This window comes from Linepithema humile, chromosome 4, assembly GCF_040581485.1.
Source record: "Linepithema humile isolate Giens D197 chromosome 4, Lhum_UNIL_v1.0, whole genome shotgun sequence".
Lineage (NCBI taxonomy): Eukaryota > Metazoa > Arthropoda > Insecta > Hymenoptera > Formicidae > Linepithema > Linepithema humile.
In genome coordinates this window covers 16,336,628-16,355,507 of record NC_090131.1, presented here as the reverse complement: position 1 = coordinate 16,355,507, position 18,880 = coordinate 16,336,628, and the positions used below count along the sequence as shown (strand labels likewise).

At 30.8% G+C, this 18,880-nt stretch overlaps 2 protein-coding genes and 1 non-coding gene across 4 annotated transcripts in view; 1 reads left to right on the top strand and 2 right to left on the bottom strand.

Moving 5' to 3' along the window:
- Nucleotides 1-7,834: 7,834 nt before the first annotated feature.
- LOC105672112 (glutamine amidotransferase-like class 1 domain-containing protein 3, mitochondrial) overlaps nucleotides 7,835-18,880 on the top strand; it is a 159,940-nt gene continuing 148,894 nt past the window's right edge. The window contains exons 1-2 of the mRNA XM_012366824.2: nucleotides 7,835-8,688; nucleotides 8,860-8,902. The gene's annotated coding sequence lies outside the window, so the exon portion shown is untranslated. The remainder of the gene's footprint in view (nucleotides 8,689-8,859; nucleotides 8,903-18,880) is intronic.
- Nucleotides 11,512-11,595, bottom strand: TRNAL-UAA (transfer RNA leucine (anticodon UAA)). Its single transcript has one exon. It is a non-coding gene; the product is annotated as a tRNA-Leu (tRNA).
- LOC105672283 (uncharacterized) lies at nucleotides 12,828-18,335 on the bottom strand. Of its 2 annotated transcripts, none has more exons than XM_012367120.2 (6): nucleotides 18,175-18,335; nucleotides 17,815-17,919; nucleotides 16,892-17,256; nucleotides 16,324-16,495; nucleotides 13,633-16,247; nucleotides 12,828-13,313 (listed from the first exon to the last, which is right to left on the bottom strand). In XM_012367120.2, the coding sequence occupies exons 1-6, from the start codon at nucleotides 18,190-18,192 to the stop codon at nucleotides 13,055-13,057; spliced, it is 3,534 nt and encodes a 1,177-aa protein (XP_012222543.2). In that variant the 5' UTR covers nucleotides 18,193-18,335; the 3' UTR covers nucleotides 12,828-13,054. The 2 variants fall into 2 exon arrangements, with proteins under 2 accessions (XP_012222543.2, XP_067209406.1); XM_067353305.1 differs by having other exon boundaries at nucleotides 16,324-16,480.

The following is an 18,880-nucleotide window of genomic DNA, read 5'->3' as shown; positions in this document are numbered from 1 at the left end:
AATGAATAATCGCGTCTGCATTCGCCAGTTCCGCACTGAGAATATCTGAAATTAGTTGCGGTAGTAGGCAAATCTGTGCGGAAATTATATCTGTATCTGCGCGCAACATATTTTAGCGGTTTAATCATTCAGCGTTCATTACACGCGGTAATGAAATTACCAACGGCACAGTTAATCGCATTATCGAAAACATTTCAGTTCTCAGAAATAATCACGCTGTTGTATCCTCAATATATCTCTCTCTCTCGGAACAAAACTGCCTTGAGAAATATTATTTGCGTGTTTATAGATATATCATCGTTTTCTCTCTTCTTCTTTGATTCCAGCGCGTTGCAAGTGGGATTTCCTGTTTGATTCGAGCGTGTTATAAGTGGGATATAAACTTGTTACAATAATAAGACGATATTTATAATTGTTTAGGATTGTGTCTTTCAATTAACACCCGTTGTAGGCAGTTACAACTGGTACCTTCAGCAACGCACAAATTCCTTACCGGTTCGGTGAGGCATAATTTGTCCCGTGTCATAAATTATCCGTGCGACTCTCGGTCGTCTTGTAATACATGCGTATGTGAGATCTTGCCTTATAAGGGCGGCCTGTATTTTTTTATTTCCGCGTCTTAAAATTTTATCGTTGCCCAATGGCGCCACCGTCTTGCAATCACGATACGCATAAACATTTTTGTCTTCTTAATCTTAATATTTATACATGATTGTTGAAGTTTCGAATGCAAACATTAAATAAACATTAAATTGAAATTAAATGCAAATTAAATTTGCGATAAAAATGCTTTTTTCAAAATATATATGGTCGGCGATGTAAGGAATATAATATTTAAATTATACGCATACAGGACGTAAAGAATAATTGAAAAACAATGTTAAAATCCAAGTTTCGCTTGAAACTATGTGCCTCTGATCTATAAAGCCTTGCGGTCGCTCGAAAGAAAAACAGCAATGATGTCACATATGTCTTGGCGTGTTCCACCGAATCTGTTTTAGGGTCCAATTATTTCGCTTGTTTTCTCACAACCCACATGACTCTTGCGTTCTCTGCAAGGAGAAACACGGCCTACGGTGTTATGTTCGCTCCACGATCGCAATGATAAAAAACTTGCCACAATGGTCGTGCATTTCTTCGTTCTTGAAAAGACATTGTTGCGACAACGGTTGCTGTTACATTTCATTTACAGTCGGCTCCAAGTAGTATATTATGTAATGTTTCCGACGACGTGCATACGATACGCGTATCAATAGCGCAAGATATATAAACAATTATGTATAATAAAATTGCGATCGTCGAGCGACTTGATGAAAATTATTCAATGAACATTTCGATCGGGCATAGCAGCGCGAAACGCGATTTCTCGATATTGATGGAACGGAACGATTCGTTTCTCCGCGACCGTGACAAATGAGCTCTATTTGCATCAATGAGTTTTACGGCGGTGGCAGAAAAAGAGGAGGGGGGGGGGGGGGGGGGGGAATTGATTTAACGCTTCGCGTCAAGCCCACGGCGACGTGCGATTTTTCGCGTATCGGCAACCGTATTTATGAGGCGGTAACGTACCGATTCGTAGTATTAATAGGCACGGGTGTGTGGTACATCAGGGTGTATCAAAGCCACGATCTTGTCTCAAATCTCGATGTATCAATGTATACCAATCCGATTGGTCTACCTGTGCGACGCCACCTTCCCACGCGTGTACACCATATCGTGAACACACGTCGCACGCGTGTTTTATCGTTCCGGCGTTCTATAACAAACGTATTCTATAACAAACGACACGCACATGGCAGAGTCGTATTCTAATATCTACGCCAAGATAAACAATCAGACTCATTTCAATATGTGATTTAACAGTAATTCCAATTCCAATTATTACAGAATTAAGAAATCTAGCTATATATATATATAGAGTATAATACTTTTAAAGTATTATTTTTCCAATGTTTTAATCTTATTCGGAAAATTTTTAAATTATCGTAAAAATATAGAATTAAAATGTTATATATAAAAAAATGCATCTTTGTGTAAGAAAAATTTTTAAGTTTGCATAGTGTCATTTTTACTTTCTGCGGTATGTAGAACTAATGGGACAAAATATTCATTGAAAACAAAAAAGAAATGTACAGGAAATTAAATGAGGTTTTACTGATGTGGTTTGTGTGTGTTTTCACTCGGCACACAAGTATCTCTGTTAGATGATTCTTTAAGGAACGACTCGGCGATAGACACGGCGGACAGAGTGTCAAATGCAAACGAAAGTAGTGTCGTACTACTTCGAGGTGGTCGTTACCAAATTTGGTCTAACGGGGTCCATTTTATAGAAGATGGAACGAATCGTAAACGTTTAATGCTAATGTTATTTCGTAGATTATTTCAATCTATCGTAATTTAAATGAAATACGTGGCACTAAAAAAGTAATACGATTCCTCGTGCTAGAAAATAAATAAAATATAAGCATATTTATGCGGCAGCTTAAGAAAAACAAACGAAAAATAAATTTATAAAACAAATGCGTTTGTAATCATAGATTTGTTCAACTATTTGAGTAATATTGCGTTAAACTTCGCGCATAGAAGTATTGCGGAATGCTTATCAATGCACAGTAATCTTCTGCAAATATTCTATTGCGTGATCCTTATTGATTAGAATCCATCAGTGTGTATTGATTTTAGTAACATCTTTTATCGCGAGAGGAATGTTCTATGTTATAATAATGACAATATTGTTGGAGAGGTTCTCACTTTAAAGAATGTATAATGAATATCTCATAAATTACGTTATACAGGAAGTATATCGAGTTGTAAGTTGAGGCTGTGACGGAAAGCCATGTATTGCTGAGGACGTATTATAAATTCTATCGTGGATTTTATCATGCTTGCAACAGCGGCAATCACAATTTTAATCGGTTACAACAGCACAATTTCAGATTACGTCGTAAAGCGGCTTACGAGCCATTTGAGACCTGCCGCTAGTAAGATCGTCAATTAATGTGGGAGTTTTGCCCTGTGAGAGATGGAGTCATGCTGGCGCTAATTTACCGTTGTGTTTGAACGTACTATTAGACACGTGCGTGAAGTATTCGGAATTCACGTCCAAGCCAGAGCCCACACCTCGGCGGTGCTCGTGAAACGTGTACACGGGCACTTGAACCTCGAACCCTGAACCCCTCTACGTCGTATACGCGCCTAAGCGGAATCTATACCGTACTCGTTGAGTCCGTCATTACCTGTTATTCGCACGCGAAGAGAGGTTTCTCCGTATTGTAAATTATTATTGGAATGCTGCCGTCAGTAAACCGTATTCACGCACTATTTTCATTCCAGCTCACGTAACAGTTACGATTCGCGGGAACAGACCGCGTAACGCGTATTTCGATTCGTAAATATTATGGTATTGATTATGCGTCTGACGACAGTGTATCTGTGAACCGGTTATTTACAACGAGACGCGAATCAGTAAAATCGATTACTACACATGGCGGAGAAAATTGCATCTATTAGAGTGTTGTAGAAAATTATTAAAGTAGACAAAGTTTTAAATATTGCCAAAACATCGGCATATTTTACGGAAGCTTCAATTAAAATTGAATAATTTTCTGGCAAAAAACCTTTCACGATCAAATTTAGAGAAATAGCTTCTTATATAATTCATGCTCCCATCAGATCATTGACGATCTATTTTATCTTAAGTTTCCATCCGAAATGTACTTTCACATCTACGAATCATTAGAAAGATGCGCTTTCAGAAGGCTTGAGAATTCAAACGAATTCAAAGAAGAATGAGAGGCTGCAACGAGAATAATCGATTTCTGATTCGAGGTAGCCGAAGAGGTCGCGTAAGTGGTTCGACATAATTATACCGTATCCTCCTGACCTCGAGAAGCTTAGCCCGGAACGTTCCATCGCAATCGCACGGGAGGATGGAGAATTCATCGACGGGACAATGTGTGCGGTCCTATCGCACACAACACACCCACATATGCTCTCTCCTTCTCTCTCCTTCTCTCTCTCTCTCTCTCTCTCTCTCTCTCTCTGTCTTGCTGAAACGGATGCTTTGTTTCGGATTAAGGTGCCGCTCGAGACCGCGTTGCGTTACGCCGGAATACGTATAATCACTCTGTAACGTAAAACCAAATTAACGCGAGTCCCGGCTCGGATACGTTTACATCGAGTGTTTACTGCGCGATCCAGCATCCCTCGTTAATATTCCGCGATTCCCCATCATATTTTCCGTCAGTGATCTCGAAAACGTGCGGGAGCCATCGATACGGGTCTCCGCGTTCATTTACCGAACGCATGGTGATTTTACGACCGCGGCACGGCGTTGTCCGGCCCGATAATATATTATACCGAAGCTTCAACGGTTTCTAATGTAGAAGTGTGCTGTCTCTTTACAACTCGAGCGTCATCGTCGCCGTGTTCGTCTCGTCGCGTCGCGCCTTACTTGACACGCGAGGCCATTTCGAAAGAAACGCGGAAACTTCGGCCCGGTGGTTTTACGACAGCATCACGTTGTTTCGTTTTAATGATCTTTTAAAATTTGATCGTCAGATAATGTAGAAATGTCATTAAAGTGTTGCCAATTGCCACTGTTGCATTGATGTAGAGAGTCCTCGACAAAATATAGAATGTAAGAAAAAAACGTGCTCGTATAATGTGAGCAAATATTTTGTGACATATTTTACTGCTGTTTTCCAATGAAAAATTATTAATGAAATGATTCTTTTATTATTCTTAATAAATAGTTAATTATAATCATAATAACAAAGGTTTCTCATAATTAAATTATCAAGTAGAAGTAAGAACTTTCATTTAGATTAATTTTTTATAAATATTTAACTATTAAATTGTAAACTTAGCATTAAGCAATAAAATGTTTTAATAATCCAATATGCAACCCGACTATTCTGCTAAGAAAGACATCTGATTGTCTCATGTAAAGAATCTCTTATTTTATTAATTTCTAAATGTATCTTTTTGTACTATATTTTTTATTTCCTTCGATTGTATTTCCTTCTATATTTTATAATTCTTGTATTCAAGTGTTTTTTCCTTAACTCTGTGTATATGTTCGTATATCAATTATTATTTAAAAAAACATTAATTATTGCACCTAATTAATTGATTTATACATATATTAAGTATCATAAATAAGTAACTAAATATTCTTTCGTCTCTTTAAATTATTTGTATAATTGTGTTACATTTACCATAAGATTATAGATTGCAGTAAAGCCATCTTTTTAATAGTTATTTTAATTAGTCATAATTGTAAAATAAAAGCATCGCATTGCAACAATTTGTCATTAATGTAAATTACACGTTGGAGAGATAAAAAGTTGTAGACAGACTGAAGTCTCTATTTCCTAGAGTCTATTAATGTTCTTATGAATATAATGAATTGATTTTTTATCTTTGCTTTTTATGCTAATCATTCATAAAGCTTACAATAATTTATAGATATTTTATTTTAAAAAATTGACAAAATAAAACGTCAAAACCTAATTGAAAAATCAAAGCAATAATTAATAAATTATTGCATGTTTTTTATACATTTATCTCTCTCAGGCAAAAACATATTACCTATATTAATTAATAAATCTTGTATAATTTTACTGTTATTATAAAATTGAAATTATTCTAGCTGGGAATAAAGACGGCTGACATCTGTCGTAGATGTTGTTGGAATAGATAATTATTTTGGTTTGTGAATTTATGTGCAGGAAATATCTGCTAGTAATAAAAAATGAAACATCACGCAGATATCTACACTGCTGACGTATAATGCTTGTAACTGATATTGATTCAATAAAAGACATTGAATAAAAATGTTTCTTAGAAAACATTATGTTCCCACCCAAACATATAAGTATCTCTTCAGAGAAATTAATAACAATAATTTATTTGATGAATAACATATAAAAAAAATTCGTAAAAATTTCAATCTATTTACTCACCCCGGTTGTTGAATGCTAAAGCTAAATACTCTATTTCAGTTTACCTGGAAAAATTATATTTCAGTTACTATAAATAGATTATGAATAGATTTAATGTATGTTAATTATTACATATTATTTTATTATTTCTATTTTTCTGAACAGTAATTGTGCGTCTATATGTTGTCACAATTATGTATATATTTTAATTATAAACAAATAATTAAACACACCAATTAGAGCACTGTAGTTTGTTTCATCCGTCGCAGATTTCCACCAGAGCTTTGCCACTGCTTTGCATTAGCTCCATGTAAGAATCGATGAAAACTGGATGCTCACACTTTCTGCACACATTAGTTACACGCACTATCTGATGAGTTTACCTGCACAATTCACTTACATGAAAATCAAGAATTAACGCAAATCCGCTATTGTAGTATATAAAATACACTTTATACATTGTAACCATAAGTATAATAATTATAGTCGTTTATTATAATCTTATTATATTCAGCAGTTGATTCGACATTATATACGGAAGCGAGTAAGACAACGATGATTACTTTAATAGTTGCATGGAGATCGTTGGAACGCGCATCTAACAAGCAGTAACAAGGTACGTGTTATCTGTTTAATTCTAATAAATTAAGGTTTTAAATAAAATATATATTTCATAAAGTGTATATCGTGCTTTAATTCTTGTGAGCAGTGGAGATTATTTTGCAAAAATGATAAAAGTTTATGCTTACTAAAAACTTAACCTTGAATTGTCGAATTGTCAGTTCGACGAAACTCCTTTAATTATAAAAACCTGCATTAAATAATACGTTCTGATAATTGCAGGCTTACTTTAATAAGGCACTTCCGATAAAAATTTGCAACTTTTGATGCATTTTTGATAAAGATTGATACGAATGAAATACGATTAATTACAAGATATCTATATATCTCTTTTTGTCAACGCCGAGAAAAACATTTTAACATTCGGAAAGATAGTACAATCTTTCTTCGAGAGATAGCACCTTTGGCGGTTGGTAACACTGCTGGTAACTTACCAGTGATAAACTAATGCGCGTACAGTACATTCTTACCAACCATCGCTAGTTTCCTCCAAAGCGTCGATTCGGAATGTAGTTTGCAAACGTTTTACAATTAATTGTGTTTTATCTGTACCATTCATGTTAAAAATGCATAATATGTTACAAACTTTTATTGTGTGAATACCGATTAAAGCAACGTGGGATTATTAGAATGTATTATTTAACGGGTTTTGTCAATTGAAGATGTTTCGTGTCGAATTGGCAATTCGATAATACAAACAGGTTAGAATCTTGACAAGTACAAATTCTGATTTTACAAACGCACAAAATAATTCTTATAAATGTGTAAAATAATAATTATAATAGCATGTATGCATTGTCGCGTTACAGCAGTCAATTCGACATTATACACGTACTCAGAGCGAGCAAGACAACAGATAATTGTTTCAACAATAATTGCGCGGAAATCGCCGGAACGCGCATCTAACAAATACGTATTATCTATTTAATTCTGACAAACTGAGGTTTTAACGTAAAATATATATTTAATAAATAAGATATCGTGCTTTGATTCGATTGAGTAAAGATATTATTCTGCAAAAATAATGAATATTTAAGCTTACCGTAAACGCAATTAAATTGTCAATTTGCTCTCTCTCTCTCTCTCTCTCTCTAGTTCGACAAAATGCTTTTAATCACAAAAATCTGCATTAAATAATTTATATTTTTATAATCCCGTGTTGCTTTAATTGGCATTTTCAATAGAAATTTGTTACGCATTATGCATTTTTAACGTGGATTTGTACAAATAAACGATAATTAGTTGCAAAACGTTATCGCACATTACATTTGTTTTGAAGGAAACTAGCGATAGTTGGTAAAATTGTGCTCTACGCGCATTATCTTATCACTGGTGAGTTACCAGCAGTTTTACCAGCCGCCGGACGCGCTATCTCTCGAAGAAAGTTTGTACTATCTTACCAGACGTTAGAACTTTCTTTCACGGCGTCAAAAAGAAATATGTGGACACTTTGTAATTAATCGCATTTCATCCGTACCAATCTTTATTAAAAAAGCATCAAAAGTTGCAAATTTTTATTGAGAGTGCTGATTAAAATAACGCGCAATTATCAGAACATATTATTTAATGTAAGTTTTTGCAATTAAAGACGTTTTGTCGAACTGGCAATTCGACGCTTGAAGGTTACGTTTTCAGTAAGCATAAATTTTTATTATTTTTGCAAAATAATCTCTACTGCTTAAAAGAATTAAAGCGCGATGTACTATTTATAAAATATATGTTGTATGTTAAAACCTTAGTTTGTTAGAATTAAACAGATAACATGTATTTGTTAGATGCGCGTTTCGACGTGCAACTGTTGAAATAATCATCGTTTGTCCTACTCACTTTCGTGTATAATGTCGAATCGATTGCCGAATATATAAGATTATGATAAACGACTATAATTATTATATGTATGGTCGCAATGTATAAAGTGCATTTTGTGTATCACAATATAGTGGATTTACGACGTTAATTCTTGATTTTCGTGTAAGTGAATTGTGCGGGCAGACTCATTAGATAGTGCGTGTAATTAATTGAAGTTGAGCATCCGGTTTTCATCGATTCTTCCATGGAGGTAATGCGGAGCAGTCTCTGGCGAAATCTGCGGCGGATGAAGCAAACTACAATGCCCTAGCTGGTGTGTGCAATTATTTGTTTATAATTTAAATATATACGTAATTGTGATAACATATAAACGCACAATTACTATTCAGAAAAATAAAAATAATAAAATAATATATAATAATTAATATACATTGAATCTATTTATAATCTATTTCTAATAAATAAAATATATTAATTTTTCTAGGTACAGCTAAAAGAGAGTATTTAGCTCTGGCATTCAACGACCGGTGAGTGAATTAATTTTGTTATATTTGTGCGTTATTACTTGCATAATTACAAAGTATTAATATCATTTGATATCTTTTTGATTAATATCAGTATTAATTACATGATTGTTAAGAAACGTATTTTGATAATCACATTTTCTTGCAATTTGCATTTAAAATTATTTAATTAATTATAATTATAAAATTATTTAATAAATTATAAATTTAATAAACATTAAAATTGCTTTATTTTAATAGCAAAAAATTTCAAAATGTACATAAATTATATATGCAAATTATTTCTCTTAAATTGCAAAGTTGTAAAATGTTGGATGTAAATTATATAAACATACATATACAGAAAAAAATTTTTATTTAGATATAAATTATAAAATATTTTGTTTAGAGATTAAAATTTTGAAGATATAAATTTTGAGAAATTTGAGAATATATAATATTTATTATGTTTTTTGTGAATGTATTTTTTACTCAATTATAATACAAATTTTTTTTAATCAATAAAAATAATAAGTAATATTAAGCTCTAATAGCTTTAATGCCATCAAAGAGGAATCTGAGAGCAAATCTGATCATTTGGCATTGATTTTTATTGCTGAATACTGCTATCTATAGGTATATATGTATAATATTTTAGAGTTTGAATTGCATAATCATATTTAATTTGCATTACTACTGTTTAGTATATTTAATACATGTGCTACATGGAGAAAATTGTATATTAAAAATTATTATGTACGGTAGTAGCTGCGGACCATGAAGGAATTATAAAAATTTTTACTATGTTTTTTATACGTGAAATATAGTAATTTTTTATATAAAATTTTTTTCGTGTAGTATCCATGCTATACATATGTATGATACACGATTCAGAAATGTGATCCAGATAGATCTAATTATATAATACAATACAATATAGTTTCAATTCTAAAATAAATAAGGATCTTTTTATTGGTAAATATGAATAGACTAGAAAAATTTCTGTTATATAAAATATTTCTTATTTATCTGTAATTTATACTTGTTACATTGTGCATTTCGCAAAATTTCTGGATAGGTACTGTCGTTTGATATTTGTTCTGCATGCACGGGTCAAAGTATCTCTATGGACCAAATATAGACAACGTCATGTATAGATTTAATTATTTAATACAATACAATGTAGTTACAAATCTAAAATAGATATAAACCTTGTTATCAATAAATTTGAATACGCTAAAAAGGATAAGAATAAAATTGGTGCAAGAATAAATACAATTCATAATTATCTCAAGTGCTTTTTAATATGTAACTTAATTGATATACTATGTAAAATATTTGTTATTCATACTTAATATACATTTGTTAATGTGTACTTTAAAAAATTTCCTTGATATTGTTTTCTTGCATCAATTTATAAAATATACAAATCTTGGAAAGATATGTGAATCAAACACTCACCTTAAAATTTAAAAATATTTAAAAAGGAAGATGAGAAGAGAAATAAAGAATATACCTAAATATGTATTTTTATATAAAAGAATGAGAATGAAGAACGAGAGGAGAAAGAATATACTTAAATATCCATTTCAAAAATAAAAACAAATTGATAAATTGATCAAAAGATTATTTAAGTGTATTTTTCTATTTTTTTTTCTTTTCTCTTAAATATTCTACCAATTTAAAGTAAATATTTGATTTCCGTATCTTTACAGGGTTAAATATTTTATAAATTGATGTAAGAAAACAATATCAAGAAAATGTTTTAAAATACAAAGTATGCAACAAGTCTACATTAAGTACATAACAAATATTTTACATAGTATATACTAATTGAATTATATATTAAAAAGTATTGCGGTTAATAATTATTAATTGTATTTATTCTTGCAACGTACTAATTTTATCTTATTTTTTCAAGCCTATTCATAATTATTGATCACAAAGTTCACATCTTTTGGAATTGGAAGTACATTATATTGTATTAAATAATTAAATCTATATACATGACACTGTCTATACTTGGTCCACAAAGATTAGTAATCCGTACATGCAAAACAAGTATCAAACGACAGTGTCGAAAAATAGATGTGGCTATGTAATATCAATTTTACAATAGATAGACACTGAACAAAGAAGAGTTTAACGAATAGTGCTGAGTCATTCTCAAACTTTTGTTTGAAAATTGTTAGAAAACAGTTTCCATATTTTTTTCTAACAGTTTCCTTTATATTGTTAATATATTATATGTATGCATATAAAATAATTGTGAGAAAAGTGTTGACTGTTCAGAGATATGAGTAAATATTTATAAGAACATCTTAAACGCTAGGTTGGTCAAATAATTTAAGGCTTAAGTTCAGACTTACTTAAATTCTGATTTCTATTTGAGCAAACTTTAAAAGTCTTATCTTATCAGTATTATGTTTCAATTATTTAATATTAACTCATTTAAAATTTTAATTTTATTTATTATTGACATTATTAAATTAATCAATATTATTAATGAATATAATATCATTATAGATATGATATTCAAAAAATAAAATATTAAAATAATTTTAAATTGTTAACTTTATTAACACTATTTGATAATGTTATTCATTTATAAGTGCCTCGTTAAAAAAAAAGTTTGCCAGGTGTGGGGTTCGAACCCACGCTCCCATACGGGAACCAGAACTTAAGTCTGGCGCCTTAGACCGCTCGGCCAACCTAGCTTGATGTCTGATTCATTTTTTGACGCAGTATTATCTGACTGTTTAATGTATATATTGAATCATGGTAAATTAATGAATATTTTTTAATAGTATGTAAACTTGTAAAACAAAAACTACCATGTTTTTTTTTGTTTTATTATAACACACTGTATGTGCTATACGTATATTTGGTAAGTACGCATTTTTCGTGAAAATTAAAGTAATTCTACCTTATTAAAAAGCATGTTATTTACTTTTGAGGTCTCTTTTCTGCGTTGCTAATTGGTAGATTCGTCTTGCGTGTTATTACGTGTCATCAAGTCGATTGTCATCGCGATGTTCGCGTTGACGATTTTTTTTTATTTATTACCGATTGGTTATCATCGAGTCAATACATATATTTGTTATTTATAATACAATATTGCGATAAATAACAAGTAACTTTGTAAGACAACAGCATTTTATTAAATTAATTAAAAAAATTTTTTTTAATAATTATGAGAAGATTATATTTAGTGTACTTATATATTCAGTTTAATTTAATTTAATTAATTATTTAAATTTAATAAAATTAATTATTTTAATTAAGAGTTTGCTAATTATACTTTAATGGATATACATAATTAAATATATATATGTATATATACTTATATATGTATAATATATGTATTACTTATACATGTATTAATATAAGGTGTATCTCGCCGCGCGCTTGCATTCGGCGGTAGACTGGGATATGCGCTTATTCGGCGATCTTTAGTAATTAATAACTCGTTAACTGTTGCGAAAATTGCAAAATGGTACAGGACTTTCTGATTCAGTTTAGTCCGTTCTATCTGCACATGAGCGCTTTTAGGAATCAAAATTTTAGGGACACTGTATATACCTACATATGTATATGTATGTAGAGTACACATGCAATGTGTAAGTATCAGTACACGTACACACAAGCACACGCAATATATACATGTAATATATATACAGTATCATAACTAAAATGAAAATTTTTGATATTAAGTTTTACTATTAAGAGTCAGTATTAAATATTTAAAAAAAAGTAAAAAATAATTTTGAACTACACAAAGTGTTTAAAATATGTCTAGTGTATAATTAGTTACATTTATCTATTAAACTTAATTAATATTAGTTGGCAAAATTTAAAACTAAATATAATTTTATTTAAGATTAAGTCATAACTAGCCAGGAAAATTAGTAAAGTTAAATTAATAATATAAAACTAATAAGTCATTAAATAAAATTAAAAATATGTTTATTGTATACAAAAGAAAAAAAAATATTATATAAAAATAAAAGATATCAATATTGAAGAATATATATAAAATATCGTACAAAAATTAATTACTTGATACTTTAACAATTTGGTGTAAAAATAGCTAGCTAGTGTGTTCATCATTCGATAACTGTCTTTCGATTATACTGGAGCATGTGTAGCATTTGTAAAATTTTCTAAAACTATGTTTCATTGAAAACTCGGCTCACAGACAGCATTAATTTTCATCTTGCCAAACGTTACAAACTCTCGCTTGCATGTTATTTTCTTCAGAGATAAGTTCTTCTCTGTCATTATATTAAAAAACTGTGTAATGGAGATCAATTCATCTTCCGAAACACTTTCTGTCGACATTTTCACAAAGCGATTGTCTTCGAATAATGCTCGCTCTATAATTCTGGGTAAAACGGATATATCGTCGTTACAGTTGGTCAATAGGGACACTATCCTGAAATATAAAATTTTCATATTACGCTATCAATCAAAGATCAACTACTATTATAACGGTAACACGTTAAAATGCCTACGATTGTACGATAATAGGTATTCAATTAATAAATTTAAGAATAATTGATTAAAAAAGTCAAATTTAATTAAATATATATATATAAATATATATATTATCATAAAAAACATACTGCCACAAAAAATAAGTTATTCGAGACTTTCAATAAAAAATTTAAATCTTAGTTTTGTATATCGTTAAAAATAAGTATTTTAAAGAAAGACATTAAATTTTAAAGAAAGTTTATCAAATTTACTTTTACCTTTTATTTTTATACGCTTCAAACGAAGGGTCATCAGTCTTTAAGCAAGCCGCTAAACTCATCACACCAAATCTGTCTACAATGCATTGTTCCTTTTCAAACAAATTCAAAATTGAGGTATCTATCTCTTTATCCGTTAATACAACTACAGTAATGTCTTTATTAACTAATGGCTCTTCTTTTTGTAACTGCAGCGAATTTGAACCCGAAACTGATTTTCGCAATAATCTCGAGTATTTTAAAAAGGGTACCATTTGAGTTGATCCAACAGATGTCGGTTTAGTTGAAGAAAATGATATTTGCTCTGGCAAAGGAAGTAAAATCGGTTTAGTTGAAGGGAATAACATTTTAGTTGACGCAGGAGATACTATCAATTTAGTTGAAGAGGATGACATTTCAGCTGATGCAGAAGATGATGTTAATTTAACTGTAAAAGGTAATATTTCAACTGACGCAGAACGTGGTGTTAGTTTAGTGGAAGAGGATAACTCTTCAACTGACGCAGAAGATAATTTTGGTTTAGTTGAATAGGATAACATTTCAGTTGATGTAGAAGATGATAGCGGTTTAGTTGAAGAGGATAACATTTTATCTGATGCAGAAGATGGTGTCGGTTTCGTTGAAGAGGAATGCGTTTCAACTGATGCAGAAGATGATGTTAATTCAACTGTAGAAGATAATGTTTCAACTAACGCAGAAGATGATATCGGTTTAGTTGAAGAGGATAATATTTCAGTTGATGCAGAAGTTGGTGTCGGGTTTGTTGAAGAAGAATGCGTTTCAAATGATACAGAAGATGATGTTAATTCAACTGTAGAAGATAATGTTTCAATTGACGCAGAAGGTGGTGTCAGTTTAATGGAAGAGGATAACTCTTTAACTGATGCAGAAGATGATGTTAATTCAACTGTAGAAGATAATGTTTCAATTGACGCAGAAGATGGTGTCAGTTTAGTGGAAGAGGATAACTCTTGAACTGACGCAGAAGATGATATCGGTTTAGTTGAAGAGGATAACATTTCAGTTGATGCAGAAGATGATGTTAATTCAACTGTAGAAGATAATGTTTTAATTGACGCAGAAGATGGTGTCAGTTTAATGAAAGAGGGTAACTCTTTAACTGATGCAGAAGATGATGTTAATTCAATTGTAAAAGGTAATGTTTCAACTGACGCAGAACGTGGTGTTAGTTTAGTGAAAGAGGAGAACTCTTCAACTGACGCAGAAGATAATTTTGGTTTAGTTGAAGAGGATAACATTTCAGTTGATGCAGAAGATGATAGCGGTTTAGTTGAAGAGGATAACATTTTATCTGATGCAGAAGGTGGCGTCAGTTTAGTGGAAGAGGATAATTCTTCAACTGACGCAGAAGATAATATCGGTTTAGTTGAAGAGGATAATATTTCAACTGATGCAGAAGATGATGTTAATTCATCTGTAGAAGATAATGTTTCAACTGACGCAGAAGATGATGTCGGTTGAGTTGAAGAGGAATGCGTTTCAAATAATGGAAAAAATGGTGTCAATTCAATTGTAGAAGGTAATGTTTTAACTGACGCAGAAGATGGTGTCGGTTTAGTTGAAGAAGATAACATTTTATCTGATGCAGAAGATGGTGTCGGTTTCGTTGAAGAGGAATGCGTTTCAGCTGATGCAGAAGATGATGTTAATTTAACTGTAGAAGATAATGTTTCAATTGACGCAGAAGGTGGTGTCAGTTTAGTGGAAGAGGATAACTCTTGAACTGACGCAGAAGATGATATTGGTTTAGTTGAAGAGGATAACATTTCAGTTGATGCAGAAGATGATGTTAATTCAACTGTAAAAGGTAATGTTTCAACTGACGCAGAACGTGGTATTAGTTTAGTGGAAGAGGATAACTCTTCAACTGACGCAGAAGATAATTTTGGTTTAGTTGAAGAGGATAACATTTTATCTGATGCAGAAGGTGGCGTCAGTTTAGTGGAAGAGGATAACTCTTTAACTGACGCAGAAGATGATGTTAATTCAACTGTAAAAGGTAATGTTTCAACTGACGCAGAACGTGGTGTTAGTTTAGTGGAAGAGGATAACTCTTCAACTGACGCAGAAGATAATTTTGGTTTAGTTGAAGAGGATAACATTTCAGTTGATGCAGAAGGTGATAGCGGTTTAGTTGAAGAGAATAACATTTTATCTGATGCAGAAGGTGGCGTCAGTTTAGTGGAAGAGGATAACTCTTTAACTGATGCAGAAGATGATGTTAATTCAACTGTAGAAGATAATGTTTCAATTGACGCAGAAGATGGTGTCAGTTTAGTGGAAGAGGATAACTCTTGAACTGACGCAGAAGATGATATCGGTTTAGTTAAAGAGGATAACATTTCAGTTGATGCAGAAGATGGTGTCATTTCAACTGCAGAAGATAATGTTTGAACTGACGTAAACGTTGGTATGGATACACTTATAGATGATGACGTGTACATGTCTGACTCCATAGATGATGTCGGGCTTATAGAAATAACTTGACTTGACATCGAATCTGGTGTCGGCAGTGTCGAAGGTGATAGTTGGATTGATTGAAAGAACTTCGAAGAGGATATTGACATTGAATTGATACTTTTGTCTGCTGCAATCTAAAATTATTATAAAGTAAAGTATTAAACAATATTTTATATTAATATTGTAATTGAAATATGTACATTGACTTACGATAACTTTGACAGATGGTTTAAGAACTTTTATGACCGATACAGTACTTGTGAATATTGGTTCGTCATATGGCACCACAATTATGTCAAGATTTGGCACTTGCTCGGCAATTTCTATAGCTATAGTTCCGTAGCCAATAAATCTCGCTCTATCATCTCTACACGAAAAATGTCTTTTGAGAAGGTAATTTATTTAAGAAAGTAACTTCGAAAAATTGCTATTAAAATTAAGTGAAAACATTGTAGAAACAACAAAAATTAATGAACTAAGAAAAAATTAGATCAGTTAGTTTAATAAAAATAAAGCAACGTAATTTCAATGAAAATGTAATCATTTTTATAACATTATTACATCAAATTATCCTTTAAATATTAATGCGCTAATTTATTTGTTTAATACACTAAAAAATAAATTAAATTTAACATACTATTTTTATATAACTGCATTAAAAATTTAGGTATGTGGTATTATCATTATATTAATGTAATGTAATTTTAAATTAAGTTGACAAATCGAATAAAGAAAATTCACCAATATGTTTTAAAACTGTAGATGAAAATTGGAATACCTTTTAATGCAATACATGTTGTTCATTATCGCTAAATCGGAAGCGATTCTTTCGGCTTCATCTGAATTGTTGCCTTGGATAAATAATGTGCTGCTAGTATATTGGTATTGCTCCAATGCATAAATTTTACTTAATGACGTTGTGTTTGGCAGCACTATTGTTACTGGTACATTCAATTTTTCTCCAAAATAGCAAAGAGGCAAAGCATCCTCTTCCAAAGCCGTTATCACACCATAATCTTTCTGCTCGAGCGAAAGATTTAACAAAGTACTAAGTGCACTGCGTGCATGGCAGCTACCGGTGATTTGGCGAAAATCTTTCTTCAAATAGAGGTCTAACCCCATCTTCTCACAGAATTGTGATTTCTAAAATAGTCATGTTAAATTTGCTTAAAGTATCCAAATAATTTGTTTTTGCTCATACATAGTTACTAATCTTTTGTATTATCATAATAATTTCATCATTTTGCGTTAATTTTTAATTTGCATATAGCATGTGTTATTTAATAGTTTCTTTAGTTTTCAATAGTTTAGTTTTAACTTAACTGACACGTGAAACAGAATATCGTATATTAAATGCCGCGTTGTCTGCTAAAGAACATAGAAAATTGTACACCGCGATAAACATGTTAAATGTTTAATTTATTGCATAAATTTTATTTCCTTCTTACTAATAAAATTTATTTTAAATTTATTATTTTTCTTGTAAAATAAGAAAAATAAAAAAATTACATTTTAACACTTTATATTTCTTATTTTTATATTATATATTTGAATAACTTTATACATTTATATATATTTTGACTTATAAAATTCCGAATCTTTATTTATCTGGATAATATGCATTATGTAATCTTTTACTATTCAGTTACATTATCAGTTTTTATCCGTTATGCTAAAAGCAAAACTTAAATGTATTCTTACTTCGCATTCTGTTTTGACTAGAAATTCTTGCATTTTCGACATCAGTTGTTTCATTTCTAGGAAATTTTGAATACTATGCAAAAGTTTCTCCTCTTCACTGTAAGCCTATAAAAAGTAATAATTACCTTAAAATAATTTAGAAGTAAATATAAATTAATGTAAACTACTAGACAAATAAATTTGCGAGTATAACAGTAAATGTATTGTAGTTCATATTAACATTTAGCAGTCGAACGAGATTCTAGTAAGGATAAGACGTTACAGAACGTTAAATCGTATTATAAACATATTACAGCACATGTGAGTACATGTTTCTTCCTATGTCTTATAATAAAAAAATAGAATATTTTATAAACTTACGATGTATGTACTGGACATCTTCGAAAAATTTCTCTCTTTTAAGATGCAAAATCACACAGTTAAAAACTGTATGCTCTTGATATAAGACTTGTGTAAGACTTGATATAAGACTTGCAGATAAGTAGAGCTAAGCGTTAATGTGAACGTTGAAAACACGTTTTGAAGATACATCTAATCCTTCCTTCGGAAGGAGGGGCATATTTCGTCAATACAATATATATTATTCTATCTTTCTCAAAATTGGTATTTATTTTCTTCCCAATAGTTGTATTGTCTTATTGAGATATGTATACAAGTCAACGTCTTTGAATAAGTAACGAGAAAAATGTGTCGTGTAAACGTACATGGAACATACCGTGAAAAATAAATGGTTACATACGCCAAGAAATTGTATTTTATTAATGTAAATTCAAAAAATTGCAATTGAAGATTATGTGTTTCTAATTATTGATTAATTTACATATGTATTATTACATAATCTTTATATCATTCTTAATAATTAAATTTATTTTAAATCTTTTTCTCTTATATAAAAAGGTAAATTACATTGCATTTTATTTTATATTTTTATTTTTGTATATTTGCAATTTTAGATTTTTATTTTAAGTTTTGAAATTGTTGGAATTTTAATTTATTTGGATAGTACATTATTTTATGTTTTATTGAACATATACTTATATTATTAGTGTTTATCAGTTTTGCTAGA

Excerpts from the sequence above, each read along its gene's own strand:
- LOC105672283 (XM_012367120.2), bottom strand. Across the intron at positions 16,496-16,891 it reads AACATGTATTGCATTAAAAG|ACATTTTTCGTGTAGAGATG; the intron begins GTATTCCAATTT and ends CCTTCTCAAAAG. Across the intron at positions 16,248-16,323 it reads AACCATCTGTCAAAGTTATC|ATTGCAGCAGACAAAAGTAT; the intron begins GTAAGTCAATGT and ends TAATAATTTTAG.